Source organism: Rhinatrema bivittatum, chromosome 17, assembly GCF_901001135.1.
Source record: "Rhinatrema bivittatum chromosome 17, aRhiBiv1.1, whole genome shotgun sequence".
NCBI classification, from domain to species: Eukaryota; Metazoa; Chordata; class Amphibia; order Gymnophiona; family Rhinatrematidae; genus Rhinatrema; species Rhinatrema bivittatum.
This window is the reverse complement of record NC_042631.1, coordinates 32,045,039-32,062,844: the sequence shown is the minus strand read 5'-3', so window position 1 is coordinate 32,062,844 and position 17,806 is coordinate 32,045,039. Positions and strand designations below refer to the sequence as shown.

Sequence of the window (17,806 nt, the reverse complement as noted above, 5' to 3'; positions counted from 1 at the left end):
CTCAATTCCCTCATGAGAGGCACAGTAGTCCCCAGGTTTGGAAAAGCCGGTAGCTCCACCAACTGATTCAAATGAAAAAACAATACCATCTTAGGAAGAAATGAAGGAACTATATGCAATGAGACCCCCATCATCTGTAATCCTCAGAAAAGGATCCCTGCAAGAAAGAGCCTGTAGCTCCAAAACTCTCCTAGCGGAACAAATTGCCACTAAGAAAACAACCTTTAAGTTAAGATCCTTCATCGTTGCCCATCGAAGCAGTTCAGACAGAGCAATACATAATCCCTTGAGAACTAAGTTAAGGCTCCAGAGAGGGGACAACTTCTGCATTGGAGGCAGCAAATGTTTCACACCCCGGAGAAAATGCACCATATCCGAGTTTATGCTAGGGTTGCCCCCTGAATCTATTTATTTATTTAAAATCTTTTCTATACCATTGCTAAGTTAAAACTAGTCTCTAAGACAGCCCAAAGCTGCCACCTGGACCCTAAGGGAACCGAAGGCCAAACCCTTCACCAGCCCTCACTGCAAAAAGGTCAAAATCTGCGCCATGGCCGCTCGAGTAGGATCAACTCCCTGTTCTGTGCACCAGAAGTCAAAGGCTCTCCACATTCTGACACAGGCCAAGGATGTTGAAGTCTTTCTAGCCTGTAACAATGGAAATGACATCCTCAGGATAATCTTTACACCTTAGACTCTTCCTCTCAAAAGCCAAGCTGTGAGACAGAAGCGAACCATCTGTTCTAAAAATATAGGGCCTTGACACAAAATGTTAGGAATTATTAGGAAGGGAATGGTTAATAAAACGGAAAATGTCATAATGCCTCTATATCGCTCCATGGTGAGACCACACCTTGAATTCTGTGTACAATTCTGGTCGCCGCATCTCAAAAAAGATATAATTGCGATGGAGAAGGTACAGAGAAGGGCAACCAAAATGATAAAGGGGATGGAACAGCTCCCCTATGAGGAAAGGCTGAAGAGGTTAGGGCTGTTCAGCTTGGAGAAGAGAAGGCTGAGGGGGGATATGATAGAGGTCTTTAAGATCATGAGAGGTCTTGAATGAGTAGATGTGAATCGGTTATTTACTCTTTCGAATAATAGAAGGACTAGGGGGCATTCCATGAAGTTAGCAAGTAGCACATTTGGAGAAAATTCTTTTTCACTCAACGCACAATAAAGCTCTGGAATTTGTTGCCAGGGGATGTGGTTAGTGCAGTTAGGGCCAGATCTTAAAATCTACGCGCGGGCATAGATTTGTTCGCACAACCTGGTGCGAACAAATCTACGCCGGATTTTATAACATGCGCCCGCTGCCGCGCGCATGTTATAAAATCCAGGTTCGGCACACGCAAGGAGGTGCACACATGTACACCTTGTGCGTGCTGAGCCCGAGGGGAGCCCCGATGGCTTTCCCCGTTCCCTCCAAGGTCGCTCGGAACTTTTTTTCCGGCCCTCCCCACCTTCCCCTATTTAACCCACTCCCCCATCCCTAACTAAATCCCCCACCTACCTTTGCTCCAAAAGTTACGCCTGCCCGAGGCCACTGTGCCGGAGTCCTCGACCCCACCCCCGGACCGCTGCCATGCCCCCGGCCATGCCCCGGACCGCCCCATTTTGCGAGCCTTGGGACATACGCACGAGCCGCCGAGCCTATGCAAAATAGGCTCGGCGCGCGCAGGGGCAGATTTTCTCGGGTTACGCGTGTAGCCTTTGAAAATCTGCCCCTTAGTGTAGCTGGGTTTAAAAAAGGTTTGGATAAGTTCTTGGAGGAGAAGTCATTAACTTCTATTAATCAAGTTTACTTAGGGAATAGCCACTGCTATTAATTGTATCCGTAGCATGGGATCTTCTTAGTGTTTGGGTAATTGCCAGGTTTGGTCTCTGTTGGAAACAGGATGCTGGGCTTGATGGACCCTTGGTCTGACCCAGCATGGCATGTTCTTATGAGAGCATGTGAGCATGTGATTGGGAGCCTGTGTGTAAATGAGAGAAAGAGAGCTGGTTTAGGTGAGGGAGTATGTGATTGAGAGCATGTGTGTAAATGAGAGAGAGAGAGAGAGAGGCATGTTTGTAAGCATATGAATGAGAGAAAAAGACAGCATGTATGTGTGTGATTGAAAGCCTGTGAAAAGCATGAAAAGATAGACAGCATGTGTGTAAATGTGCAATTAAGAGCCTATATAAGTGAGAGAGAAAAAGCATGTGTATATGTGAGCGATTGAGAGCCAGTGTGAGAGAGAGAGAAGAGAAAGTTCCAAGCAAACTATCCTTCCTCCTGCTAATTCAAAATAATCTCAGGGCACCTGGATATCAAACGTTCCCAGGTATGCAGAGCAAAACATTTTTTGTATCCTTATTTGTCATTACTGGGTCTTTGTGTCTGCTATTTTGAAATATTTTATTGGTATCTAGAAATTTTTGATATGAGTTTTTATTATTGGATATTCCATTCATCAGCTGTTTTGAAATAATCTGTTCTTTTGTTAGTATGGTTTTACTGCTATTGATTTTATATTTCTTGATTTGTTTTATAAGGACTGCTGATGTTTCGTTTTTCTTGTTTGTTTCACTGCATACAGAGACTCTGGCTTGTTGCGGTTTCCAATTCAGTTTTTGTCTGCATGCTTCTAGTTATGTGTTTTGGTCTCTTTATTCTTTGTTAGGTGAGGGTCAGCACATGTGATTCAGGTGAGGTTTTCTGCTGGCGTGTTGTTTGTGTAGGGCTCTATAGCAGTCTGACTTGGTCCGTTTTCCTAATAAGAGATGTATTGGTGTCTTAAGGCCTGGTGTAATATTTTCAGTGTTACCTTTTCTTAGGTAAGGTGGTTACTGTTTCAGTGCTGGAAATTGGTACTGTTTTGGTGTGGGCTGTTTACTGTTTATGCAATTTCTGTTCAGACAGAATACATATCTTTTATTCTTAACAATAAAAATAATACTGGACCTTTATTTTTTATTTCCGCCTTGAATTGTAATGAGCAGTGTGTCACACATGTGAGCGTGGTCTGTCAGGTGTGTCATGATGGAAAAAAGGTTGAGAACCACTGCTCTAGGGGCCGAATAAACCTATTTAAGATGACTATCCTTCCGCAATGACTATACCTGCTCCAAAACCTGCCATTATTGGTGAAACGGAGAGATCTGGCTAAGTTAGATGGTGCTCTCCATTGCTTTATTTGGAGGGGTGGGAAATCTAGGCTTCCTCTATCTTGGTTGAAATCACGCTGGGGGAGGGGGCACTAGGACTTCCGGGCTTAGCGTTATATAATTTAGCCTGTGACTTGAGGATTCTCTGCGATTGGCTTTTAGACAAATCATATTATGTTCCACTGGTAGCGGAGACTGCATTAATATACCTGCAAACCCTTCCGTATGTTTTGCAGGCAAAGTCCACTCACCTCCCACCATTTCTAACACAGTCGGCGCTCATTAAGCCCATTCGGCAAACTTGAATGCGGCTATCTATATTATTTCAAACTCCAACCTATGCGCTTATCTCCTCCCTATTAAGGGGAATGCTGAGGTTTCCCCCGGATCTCAGTCAGATACCTTTTGATTATGGGAATCTAAAGGAATTATTTATCTGGGGCAGCTACTTACGCAGGAAGGGAAAGTTTTAGATTTTGCAGACTTCTGCGACCTTTATGGTCTGGGGATCCCTCATAATTTTTCATACTTACAGATTCGTCATTATATTAGTGCCCTGCCTGCAGTCGCTAGGCAGCCTTCAGTGTTCAATGCTTTAGATCAAGTTTTTCTCTTTGAGCGGGATAAGGTTCCTTCCTTGTCTGTTTACTATAAATATGTGCGTCGAAAAGTCCGGTTAAATATTTACTCCCTTTTTGAGGCCCGTTGGAACCGAGATGGGGATTTTACGGTTACACGATATATTCTATGGGTGTGTTTTCGGCGCATAGCCAGGATCTCTAGCAGCATGTATTATCGGGAGTTGCAGTTTAAATTTTTATGCCAGGTGTATGTGTCACCTCAAGTGGCGAGTCAGTTGACTATAGCGACTTCGGCAACCTGCACTCATTGTAATACTGCAGTGGATATGCTATCACATGTTTTTTGGTCCTGCCCTCCCATGCGGCGATTTTGGCACCAAGTAGCGGAATACCTGGCAGACTTACTGGATGTGGCTTTTCCAGTGTCCCCCATGTGGCATTCCGCCCAGGAAGCCGCCTGAGCTCTAGCAGAGTGTGCCCGAACATTTACCGGTGAGGACTTGCCTTACAGTAAATAAGCCGAGTTGATAGCTTCCTTCAACCAGCGAGCTATCGTAGTCTTGGAAGCCATATTGCCCCTCTTCGGACCACTCCACAGCACAAAGAGATAGTCCGACAATCGAAAGGCATTCGTGACTTTCAGGTATTGTAGGAGCGCTCTCCGAACATTTAACTTTTGCAAGTCTCGCGTGAGGGGATCCGACCGATCCATATCTGCAAACGATGGAAGTTCCACTGACTGATTCAGGTGAAAGGAGGAAACTACCTCCTTTCACCTGAAGAAAGGATGGGACCGTACGCAACAAAACTCCCGATTCAGAAATCCTTAGGAAGGGCTCCCTACAAGACAACGCCTGAAGTTCTGACACCCGCCGAGCCGAGGAAATAGCTATCAAAAACACCACATTCAATGTAAGATCCTTCAAGGTCGCTCTCTTTAAAGGTTCAAAGGGCGAACCACACAACGCGTTGAGGACTAAATTCAGATTCCACAAAGAACAAGGGGACCAAAGTGGAGGACGCAAATGCTTTGCTCCTCGAAGAAAACAAGCCACATCCGGATGCATAGCCAAGGATATTCCGTGAATAGAACCTCGGAAGCAACCAAGAGCAGCCACCTGGACCCTAAGCGAACTGCATGACAAACCCTTTGCGAGACTGGCTTGTAGGAAACACAAAATATCCGCTATAGACACCCGGATGGGATCAATCTCCCGTGCAATGCACCAGTCTTCAAACACCTTCCACATCCTGGTGTACGTTAAGGACATAGACGACTTGCGCGATCTCAAAAGGGTAGCAACTACTGCGTCCGAATAACCCTTGCTTTTCAAACGTCGCCTCTCAAAAGCCATGCCGCTAGACAAACGCGATCCGCCTCCTCCATACATACAGGGCCTTGATGAAGGAGAACCGGAATGTCCCGTAGACGCAGGAGCCCCGACATGGCCAGGTTGAGCAGATCTGCAAACCACGGGCACCTCGGCCACTCCAGGGCTAGCAAAATTACTTCCACCAGGTAGAGTTCTATCCAGCAGAGCATCTTCCCGATGAGGGGCCATGGCAGAAAGGCATAAAGCAGTACGTCTGTTGGCCACGGGAGTACTAGCGCGTCCACGCCCTCGGCACCTCTCTCCCTGCGCCTGCTGAAAAACCGTGGGGCTTTGGCATTTTTGTAGGTCGCCATCAGATCTAGAGAGGGAGTGCCCCACTCATCGCAAATGAGTCGAAAGGCCTCTTCCGCCAACTCCCACTCTCCTGGATCGAGGCGGTTTCGACTGAGAAAGTCCACCTGCACATTTTCGACTCCCGCTATGTGAGACACCGCTATACGAGACAAGTGCTGCTCCGCCCAGTGTATCAGTTTCTGTGCTTCCTCCACCACTGGGCGACTTTTGGTCCCTCCTTGCTGATTGATATACACCACCGTGGTCACATTGTCGGACAAGACCCGGACCGATTTCCCCTGAACCAGAGGAAGGAATGCTTGTAAGGCCAGAAGTACCGACCTGGTCTCCAGGCGATTGATGGACCACTGAGACTCCTGTAGAGACCGTAGTCCCTGCACAGACTTCCGAAGGCATACTGCTCCCCAACAGGATAGACTGGCATCCGAAGTCACTATCGTCCATTCGGGCATTACCAGGGAAACTCCCTTCTGCAAATTGTCCAAGCAAAGCCACCAGTCGAGACTGGTCTTCGTCCCCTGCGGGAGAGGGAGATGAAACTGTTCCGAAACCAGACTCCACCTGGACAGCAATGCCGACTGAAAAGGACGCATATATGCAAAGGCCCATGGTACAAGCTCCAGAATGGAAGTCATAGATCGCAAGACCCGTAGGTAATCCCACACCCGAGAAAGATGGTTTACCAACAGAGCCCGAACCTGGCCCTATAGCTTCGTAATGTGGTCCGCTGTCAAGAAAACTTTCCCTTGCTGCGTGTTGAACAACGCTCCCAGAAATTCCAAGGTCTGGGAGGGAACGAGCTGACTCTTGGACAAGTTGATCACCCACCCAAGTGATCTCAACAGCTGTAGTACCTGGCGAACTGCCACTTGACAAAGCTTCTTGGACTTGGCTCGAATCAACCAGTTGTCCAGATATGGATGTACCAACAAGCCTTCCCTGCGAAGCTGAGCCTCCACCATCACCATGATCTTGGTGAATGTTCTGGGAGCGATGGCCAGTCCGAACGGCAGAGCTCGAAACTGATAATGGTGACCTAGGATGAAAAATCTTAGAAACCGTTGGTGGTCCTTTCGTATGCAGGTATGACTCCGTCAGGTCCAGCGATGCCAGAAACTCGCCCTGTTGTACGGAAGCAATCACCGACCGCAGAGTCTCCATGCGGAAGCGAGGTACCCGAAGACAGCGATTGACTCTTTTTAAGTCTAGGATGGGCCAGAAAGTTCCCTCTTTTTTTGGCACCATGAAGTAGATGGAATACCGGCCTTTTCTCTGTTCGCCCGACGGAACTGGGGAAATGGCTCCCAAGGCCAGGAGCTGTCGTAACGTGTCGAGCACCACCCGACGCTTTTCCTGGTATGCGCATGGAGACATCAGGAACAGGTCGTGGGGAAGGCGTACAAAATCTAATGCGTAACCATGTCTTATCACTGTGAGGGCCCACTGATCCGACTTCACCTTGGCCCATTCCTCGTAAAAAAAAGGGACAGTCTGCCCCCCACGACAATCTCCGAGGAGTGGGCCCGCCTCATCTCATTGTGAGGACTTGACTCCAGTGGGCGCTGGGGAAGCTCCAGGTCTTCCGAACCGGCGGCCATGAAAGGACTGAGACCAGGACCTGTTGCCTGTTAGCTGCTGGCCTGAAGGTAGGACCCGCAGCCCTGGCCGGACGAAACTTCCGACTTCCCCGAAAACGAGATCTCGCAGAGAAAGAACCTTTCGACTTGGGCCGATCCGCCGGCAAACGATGGATCTTATTCTCTCCCAGAGATTGAATCAAATCTTCCAACTGTTAGCAAAAGTCAGTCATTGGACAAAAATATAAATCACTTGCATCTTCAACACTGACAATTCATATGTATACTGTAAGGAGTATAAGGGTGCTAGTGTATGTCAAAAATAGATCCATTCAACAAATACTGTCCCCTGGATAATAATATTTAGAAAAATAGAGCTGTTCTTATAGAATGCAATATGGCTCCTCCTCCTCATATTCCTTCTCCATAGGGATAGACTTGTTCAACAAATAAACCACTCTTTGATTCTACTACTACTGCTACTACTAATCACTTCTACAGTGCTACTCAATATATTCAGTGAAGTACAAAAACATAAGGGGCTGTCCTGATGTAAAATATAAACATATCGAATATTTGTCTTATTTTTTACAATGCCCATGTTATGTTTGGCTCTGCTCGCATAGGGGCAGATTTTCAAAGGGTTATGTGCATAAACCCCGAAAAGCTGCCCCTGCGCGCGCCAAGCCTCTCTTGCATAGGCTCGGTGGCGCGCGCAAGCCCCGGGACGTGCGATTGTCCTGGGGCTTAAAAAAGGGGGCATTCTGGGGGGCGGGGTGCCGGCCCTGGGCATTCCGGGGGCAGGACCGAGGCCTCCGGAACAGCCGCTGTGCCAGGGGTTGGTGTGCTGGCAGCCAGCTGGCAGGCGTAACTTTCCCGATAAAGGTAAGGAGGGGGTTTTAGATAGGGCTGGGGGGCGGGTTAGATAGGAGAAGCGAGTGCATGTTATAAAATCGGGCGTAGATTTGTTTGCGCCGGGTTGCACGAACAAATCTACGCCCACGAGCAGGTTTAAAGATATGCCCCATAGTATTTATATGATCAGGACACCGGCTTGAACATGATAATAAATTTAAGGCCCCTAGACTATCACTCAAGTTTGTTTAGATTGTAGACAAGGTGACCGTAAACCCCAGCTAAACTGTAGAGAACAGCAATGGATTTCTCATAGAAACATAGAAATGACGGCAGAAGACCAAACGGCCCATCCAGTCTGCCCAGCAAGCTTTCGCACTTTTTTTTTTCTCTCACATACTTATCTGTTACTCTTGGCTCTTAGTAACCTTTTTTATTCTATTTCCCTTCCACCCCCACCATTAATGTAGAGAGTAGTGTTGGAACTGCATCTAAGTGAAATAACTTAATTAGTTAGGGGTATTAACCACCGCAGTAAGCAAGCTACACCCATGCTTATCTGTTTATCCAGACTATGTAAGTCAGTCCTTGTTGGTTGTTGCCTGAATATAGATCCACGTTGCTTCATTCCCCCCGCTGTTGAAGCAGAGAGCTATGCTGGATATGCATTGAAAGTGAAGTATCAGGCTTATTTGGTTTGGGGTAGTAACTGCCGTAACAAGCAAGCTACTCCCTGCTTTTTTGTGAATGCAAATCCTTTTTTCCACATTTCCTCATTGCCGCTGAAGCTTAGAGCAATGTTGGAGTCGCATTAACCATGTGTATGTTTATTGAATAAGGGTATTATTGCCAGGTAGTAGCCATCGTTCCCGTGAGCCACCCACTCTTCATTTCACATCCTCTAGACTTTATTGATCCACAGTGTTTATCCCATGCCCCTTTGAAATCCTTTACAGTTTTGGTCTTCACCACTTCCTCCGGAAGGTCATTCCAGGCATCCACCCTCTCCGTGAAGAAATACTTCCTGACATTGGTTCTGAGTCTTCCTCCCTGGAGTTTTAAATCGTGACCCCTGGTTCTGCTGATTTTTTTCCAACGGAAAAGGTTTGTCGTTATCTTTGATCATTAAAACCTTTCAAGTATCTGAAAGTCTGTATCATATCACCTCTGTTCCTCCTTTCCTCCAGGGTGTAGATATTTAGATTCTTCAATCTATCATTCGATTCTTCAATCTCTCATTAGATTCTTCAATCTCTCATTCGATGAAGACCATCCATCTTTTTGGTCGCCCTTCTCTGGACCGCCTCCATCCTGTCTCTGTCTCTTCGGAGATACGGTCTCCAGAACTGAGCGCAGTACTCCAGATGAGGCCTAACCAAGGGACCTGTACAAAGGGGATCATCACTTCCCTTTTCTTACTCAATATTCCTCTCTCTATGCAGCCCAGTATTCTTCTGGCTTAAGCTATTGCCTTGTCACATTGTTTCACCGACTTCAGATCGTTAGACACTATCACCCCAAGGTCTCTCTCCTGCTCCGTGCACATCAGCCCTTCACCCCCCATCGAATACAGTTCTTCCGGATTTCCATACCCCATATGCACGACTCTGCACTTCTTGGCATTGAATCTCAGCTGCCATATCTTCGACCACTCTTCCAGCTTCTTTAAATCTCGTCTCATTCTCTCCACTCCTTCCGGCGTGTCCACTCTGTTGCAGATCTTAGTGTCATCCGCAAACAAACAAACCTTACCTTCTATCCCGTCCGCTATGTCGCTCACATAGATATTGAACAGGACCGGTCCCAACACCGATCCTTGCGGCACTCCACTTAACACCGCTCTCTCTTCAGAATAAGTTCCATTTACCATCACACATTGTCTTCTGTCCGTCAACCAGTTTGCAATCCAGGCCATCACCTCGGCACCCACTCCTAAGCTTCTCATTTTATTCACCAGCCTTCTGTGCAGGACTGTATCAAAATCCTTGCTGAAATCCAAGTAGATGACGTCAAGCGCTCTTCTTTGATCCAACTCCCTAGTCACCCAGTCGAAAAAGTCAATCAGATTTGTCTGACAAGATCTTCCCCTGGTGAATCCATGCTGCCTCTGGTCCAGCAATTCTCTCGACTGTAGATAGTTCACTATTCTTTCTTTCAGCAGCGTCTCCATCACTTTTCCCACCACTGAGGTGAGGCTAACCGGCCTATAGTTACCAGCCTCCTCTCTGCTCCCACTCTTGTGAAGCAGGACCACCACCGCTCTTCTCCAATCACTTGGCATCACTCCTGTTTCTAGGGATCTATTGAACAGGTCACACAGCGGTCCTGCCAGCACGTCTCTGAGCTCCCTCAGTATCCTGGGATGAACCTCATCTGGCCCCATGGCTCTGACAACTTTCAGTTTACCCAGCTCTTCCCACACATTCTCCACTGTAAATGGAGTTACATCTACTCCAATCCCCTCCAGTTTCTTGCTAACTAGCGACGGTCCTTCTCTTGGGTCTTCTTTAGTGAACACCGAACTGAAGTATTTGTTTAATATTTCTGCTATTTCTTCGTTTCTCTCTACACTTTGATCCTTTTCACCTTTCAATTTCACTATACCACTTTGAACTTTTCTCCTTTCTCTGAACTTTATCACCAACAGAACTAAATTCTGCTATAAATGGAATATTTGTAATTGTTTGCAATATATTTGCAATGTCTCTTCCTGAAGAAAAGTGTGTTTCACATAGTTTTGGCTATAGCTTTAAATATTAGATATGGTTATTCTGTATTCAATCAAAATCTCACTCCATGAAATGGAAGGAGACATTTTTATATTTTTACATCAAGCCTCTGGCCTAATTCAAATCCTGTTCTTTTCAATCACAGTTAATAAAGCAGAGACACTATTGTGCTCAACAACATCACCATTATGAATAGTCCTTTGTGACAAGCACACCCCTAATAAACAGATGGTACTTCAAAACATGGCACCATGTCAGGTCTTCTTCCTACAAACTGCATTTTGATATAAAGATTTAGGAAAGTATTTTTCCTTTTCCTGATTTTACATGTATTTATAAAAAAAAACAAACCAACAAAAAAAAAAAAAAAACCAGGCTAAAAGGGACTTGAGATATAATTAAAACTACTTGTGTTGAATGAAAAATGCATGAATTATTCCACATTTTGGTTTATGATGGACCCTTAACAGAAATTGTTCATATGAAGATTTGGTGAATAATTAAAACATTTTAGTGAATACTTTCATATAATTTTGTTACAGATTATATCCATGGTGGACTCATATCATACAGATATACATATATACACACTAGGGCTCCTTTGATTAACTGTGCTCACTACATGCGGCCTGGGACCTTCTGCGCTTATTGCAGGGCTCCTGAGTTTTCTGCAGCAGCATGCATTGAAAATACCTCTGTTCACCAGAAGATAATTTCAGCTGGTGTCTAGGTAAATGAGCACAGAGTCAAAGCAATAAGACTGCCATAGCAGATATGTACGTGCTGAAATACACAGTACAAGCAGTATCATACAGAACTCACATAGTGTGCACATGAGCAACAGACAAAACAAAATACATGCACATACAGAACTGTACAACACACTGGGGAACGCGTGCCAGTAGCATTTTGAATTAAAGATATAAATCTTTCCTCCAGTTTGAGGGCTCAGTCTCAACCAGCTAGAGGACTTAGTCTGTAACTTTTGAAGTGTCATAGCAGGAGGTCATGCATTACTTGAATATTCAGGCAACTGCTAAGTGCCAGGCAGTGCCAAACGAACCTCATCAGGACTCTTGAGAACCTAGCCCAGGCCTGGTAGAGCAATACTGACAAGCACCCACAGACTGCTCCACTCCATCAAACTTAAAAGTGGCATGCACTGATGGGGTGATGATTGTTCTCAGAATCTGTGTACTGTATAGTAGGAGACTGGGTCCTCAGAAGCTGCAGCCATGAATCTTGAGTCACTTGGTTTCAGCAAGGGGGAGACAGCAACTTCAATAAGATTCCACTCTGAATGGAGAGAGGGACAACTGCTAGTATCCAGATGCAAACAAACCTTCCCTACCCACTGAAAACAGATAGTCATCCTTCTGACGTTCAAGAGAGAATTATCTGAAGCTGCTCTGTAACTTCCAACTAGAACTTTCTGGAAGCTCCATGTCATAAAGGACAGGCTGAGCTAGTGCTGTTTATCCTGTTGCATGTATGGGCTTATTGTCTGATTTCTCTAAGCAATGTAGTATAGTTGTTATGTTAGTGCACTTGCATATGAAGAAATAAAGGTAGGCAAAAAAGCTGTAGGTGATACCTTTACATGGGACTAACTTTATCTGGGCACAAGCAGGACTGGATGACTCTCGCTGATGTAATAGCATTTGTTAGTAACACTACTTCTAACTCATATCTAAAACTAGGTGAGGGTTGAAAATATAACCTTTTTTTTATATATACAGAGGAAATGAAATAAAAAGCTCAATATTGTTTGTCACATGTCAAAAAAAATCTAATTATCTGATAGCTGCCAAACACCACATCCTGAGCTATCTGTTTTATTTTCACTATAGACTCTGTGAACAGTGGCTGATTTTAACCAATAAATAAAGCAACAATGTGCAGGGAGCCATAGAGCAGACATACACCAATCAAAAGGTCTCCATTTTACCCAGGGTCACTTTCACTGCTAGGGCATATTCAGTTTAAACTTTCCTCCTCCTACCATGTCCTAGTAGATAAGGACATATTCAAATAATTCCCTTTCCTTCCCTAGTTCCTGGACATAATCCAATCAGAGCAAGCTATGCCATCAAAGGATATCTAGAAAACTTAGTTTTTTGGTTTACTTTTGTCCCATTCCACATGTAGCCTTCCTAGGGTGGCAATGCAGAGTTATTCAGGCTCTCCTGGCCAAGAGCCTGAAAGGAAGCCTTTTCTAAGGCTTTTTCAAAGCGCACGCAATCTAGCATCAATCATCCTGGTTGCAAATAATCATTTTCCTGTCCCTGAATTTTTTAAGTTAGCAGTAATGCTGTCAAACACAATATTGGTCTCTAAATTCTTGTCCCTTTCTAAAATGCACCCTGTGGTGACAGCTGAGATCCTATGATCCCCACAATGCTAGCAATATATACTTTGTGCTTTCCTATTGCATACAGACTGACTCCTTTTACCTGGAGAATGATATCAAGGCCACAATGGAAAGCAACAGTTCCAGAGCATAAAAGATGAGTAGGATGACATTCACAATGGCCTCGAGGCGCAGCACATATGTCTGCAGCAGCAGGTAGTACACAGCCATCATGGCAGCTGGAACGGTCAAGCCTAGGCTAATGGTGAGAGGCATCTTCCGTTGCAACAGATTTCCCTTGGAGCCTAAGGGAAAGAACATAGCAACGTAAGATACGCCATACTGGGTCAGACCAGCATCCTGTGTCCATCAGTGGCCAATCCAAGTCACAAGTACCGGGCAAATACCCAAACATTAAATGGATCCCAAGCTACTATTCCTTATTGATTAACAGCAGTTTATGGACTTCTCCTCTAGGAACACATCCAAATCTTTTTTAAACCAGGTTACACTAACTGCCTTACCCACAACCTCTGGCAATAAATTCCAGAACTTACTGAGTGAAAAAGAATTTTCTCCAATTTGTTTAAATCAGCTACTTGCTAACTTCATGGAGTGCTCCCCTAGTCTTATTATTTGTGAGAGTAAATAACCGATTTATATTAACCTGTTAAAGTCCTTTTATGATTTTGTAGACCTCTATCATATCCCCCCCGAACAGTCTCTTCTCCAAGCTGATCAGCCCTAACTTCTTTAGCCTTTCCTCCTAGAGGAGCCATTCCATGCCCCTTATTTTGGTCACCCTTCTCTCACCAGTGCAGCTATATCTTTTTTGAGATGCGGTGACCAGAATTGCACACAGTATTCAAGGTACGGTCTCACCATGGAGCGATACAGAGGCATTATGACATCCACCGTTTTATTTGCCATTCCCTTCCTAATAATTCTTAACATTCTGTTTGGTTTTTTTTGACTGCCACAGTACACTGAGCAAACGATTTCAATGTATTATCCACTATGACGCCTAGATCTCATTCCTGGGTGGTAACTGCTAAGATGGAACCTATCATCACGTAACTTCAGCAAGGGTTATTTTTCTCTACATGCATCACCTTGCCCTTGGGTTGGAAAAAATAAAATAGATGCCAGATGTCCAAGTGTGTTTAAAAATGTATTGATAAAAAATTAAATAAAAGTAGCCCAACTCTGGCCGTGTTTCGCCACACTGTGGCTGCCTCAGGGGCTATGAAACATAACAGTAGAAACATGGACATGAATACATAATAAAAAAGTATTAGTAAACATAGACATAACAAAACAATTATAAATTCTTCAGTAATAAAACATAACTGACACATATATACTTGGTAACATTAAAATTTGTAAAATTATGGTAGTATGTGAGACATTGATAAAACAGCATATAATAACTTAATTTCCATCATTTTCACAGATATCAAAGTTAGTATCCTTACGATGACCATGTTGGTACACTGAACAAGTATACAGGTAATACTATTTAAATATAACCATTAGTTATAGAAATGAGATCTATTTCAATCTTTGTTTCTATGCCTTTTTTTTGCACACAATTTGTTTTGAACAACTTATTATTATATGCTGTTTTATCAATGTCTCACATAATTTTTTGTTTTGTTATGTCTGTGTTTACTAATACTTTTTTATTATGTAGTCATGTCCATGTTTCTACTGTTATGTTTCATAGCCCCTGAGGGAGCCACAGTGTGGCGAAACTCGGCCAGAGTCGGGCTACTTTTATTTAATTTATCAATAAATTTTTAAACACACTTGGACATCTGGCATCTATTTTATTTTTTCCAACCTGATGGCTTTTATAGATTGCCTTCCTTTTTGTTTTTTGGGTCCCTCACCTTGCACTTGTCCACATTAAATTTCATCTGCCATTTGGAAGCCCAATCTTCCACTCTCATAAAGACCTCCTGCAATTTATCACAATCCAATTGAGATTTAATTACTCTTCCTAATTTTGTGTCATCCGCAAATTAGATCATCTCACTCGTTGTACTTCTTTCCAAATTATTTATAAATATATTAAAAAGTACAGGTCCAAGTACAGATTCCTGAGGCACTCCACTGTTTACACCTTTTTCTACTATGAAAACGGACCATTTAATCCTACTCTTGTCTTTTAACCAGTTTGCAATCTCAAAAGGATATTGCCTCCTATCCCATGATTTTAGTTTTCTCAGACGCCTCTCATGAGGGATTTTGTCAGACGCCTTCTAAAAATCCAAATGCACCACATCTTTATCCACATGTTTATTCACCCCTTCAAAAAAATATAGGAGATTTGTGAGGCAAGACTTCCCTTGGGTAAATCCATGCTGGCTGTGTCTCATTAAAACATGTATACCTAAATGTGTTATGATTTTATTCTTTATAACAGTTTCCACTATTTTTCCCAGCACTGAAGTTAGGCTCGCTGGTCTATAGCTTCCCAGATCACCCCTGGAGCCATCTTAAATATTGGGATTACATTGGCCACCTTCCAGTCTTCAGGTACAAATGATGACTTTAATGAAAGTTTACAAATTAATTGTAATAGGTCTGAAATTTCATTTTTTAGCTCTTTCAGAACCCTGGGGGTGTATACCATCCGGTCCAGGTGATTTACTACTCTTCAGTTTGTCATCTTCTAGGTTAACTGTGATTTGTCAAAGTTTCCCTTTTGAAAGTTTAGTGCTAGAGCTGTGGATTTACTTACCATTTCCCTTCCAGTCATTAATTCAAATTTGATCATGTTATGATCACTATTGCCAATCAGCCCCACCACCGTTACCTCTCTCACCAAATCCTGTGCTCCACTGAGAATTAGATCTAAAATTGCTCCCTATCTTGTCGGTTCCTGAACTAATTGCTCCTTAAATACAGTATCAAGAATTTGTGGATACCATCCCCATCATGCTGACAGGGTTAGTCACAAGCAGGGTTAAGGATTTATTTGTGGGCTGAGTGTCAAAGCCAGTTCCTCGTGAAAGGTATCATACTGCAGAATATCTGGGGCTAGGTCCCCCCATAATCAAGGATCCTAGATTTAGGATATATGATTTTCAGTATTTATATTTCTACATTTTTTTCACTTGTATGTTTGTGTGGATGTATACACAAAATAAAATTGAGCATATTTCCTAAAAATAAGAGCATCTTACTTTTTAAACATGGAAATGCAATGGCAGCTAAGCAAAATTGCTTACCGTTAATGGTGTTTTCTGTAGATATCAAAATGAATTAACCATTACATGTGGGTGACATCATCCAGCAGCACCAGTTGGACTCATCTATCCAAGCCAGTAAAAAACTTTGTCTACGGAGCATGTGCAAGGGTTGCCTCGGTAGCCTCCTCAGTCTATATTGGTGCTAAAACTAGCTATATAGTCAACTCTCCAGGGAGGAAGGCAGGTATTCCATGGCTAATTCATCTTGCTATCTATGGAAAACACCATTTATGGTAAGCAAACTTGCTTTTTCTGTTGATAAGCAGGCTGAATTAGCCATTACATGTGGGGAGTCCCAAGCTGAGGATTGCAGCAGAGTGTTTACTAAATAATCAATCCAGACTCCATTGTGGTAAGTAGATTACTACAAAAACACGTTTTGCAAAACTGCCTGTCCGAATTTGTTGATACTGCCTGTCTGAATGTACTGTCAGTCCTTGAGAGGTTGTCTATACAGTAATGGGATATAAAGGTGTAAACAGACACTTCTCATAGATAAATCAAGGAAGGGGCCATAGCTCTCACTTGATGAGCTTTGATAAGAGTCTATGACCCATAAACCTGCTAAGGTGTAGCAGTGCTGAATGCATTCTGCTACCCAGTTGGATAATGTTCACTTGGCAACTGCCATGCCTAGTATGTTAGGGTCATAGGTCATAAACAATTGAGAAAATCACTGATATAGCTGAGCTAATTCTTTAAAAATAAGTCAAGGCTCTTTTGCAGTCCATACCTTGGGCTTTCTCCTCTTCAAGGACATGAGGCCTTGAAAAGAAGGTAGGTAATACAATGGATTGATTAATATGAAAAGCTGAGACGACCTTCAGCAGGAACTTTGGCTGAGAACAGAAGACCACCCTTTTGTGGAAGAACTGCATGTACAGTGGATAGTGAATGAATACTTGGAGTTCACTGACTCTTCCAGCTGATGTGACTGCTACTATGACCAGTACTTTCCATGTCGAGAATTTAAGCAAAACTAACAGTTCTAAAGAAGGCTTCATGAGCTGAGGAAGGAAAACATTAAGTCCCATGGGAACTGGCTTACTGTCCACCAGGAACATGGTATGCCACTATGGTGTTGAGATGTATATGCACTGAAGATGTGGCAAGACCTGAATCAGAAAGGCGGAGTAAGTACTTCACAAATATTTAAGTTCAAAGAAAATGGGTTCAAAGTGTACTGCTGGTACCACTTAGAATATCTATTCCATTTGAAGACATTTTTTTCTAGTTAATGGCTTTCTAGACTAGACTAGTATGTATACTATTTCTCTGGATAGATCGAGATCCACAGTTATTGAGTGCTCTACATCCATGCTGGACAGGAATAGAGATGAGAGTGAATATTGTCTCTTGCGTGCCTTGGATGTCAAGTGGCATCTGATGCAGAACTTGGAGGTTAGGAAACCTGTCAGGAAGTATGATCAACCTTATCTGCTCCTTGATGGAGGCAAACGATGAACCAGCGACATGGGCAACTATAGCCCATTGGGTTAAGGAAGTGATTACGGCAGCCTATGTGGATGCCGGGATTCCTTTGCTGAAACACATACGACCACATTCCACGAGTGCCCAGGTGTTATCGTGGGCTAAGATTCAATTAATATCATGGCGAT

The 17,806-nt window shown here is 43.7% G+C and overlaps 1 protein-coding gene across 3 annotated transcripts in view; it reads right to left on the bottom strand.

Annotated features, from left to right (window-relative positions):
- The window catches only part of TMEM216 (transmembrane protein 216), a 59,235-nt gene that overhangs the window by 35,483 nt on the left and 5,946 nt on the right, over positions 1-17,806 (bottom strand). For 2 of the 3 annotated variants that reach the window (XM_029583205.1, XM_029583203.1), the window contains one exon: positions 13,034-13,235. In XM_029583205.1, the coding sequence (XP_029439065.1) occupies positions 13,034-13,235 (202 nt within the window). Of the gene's footprint in view, positions 1-11,073; positions 11,877-13,033; positions 13,236-17,806 lie in introns of those variants that run through there. The other variant, XM_029583206.1, reaches the window with a different exon arrangement.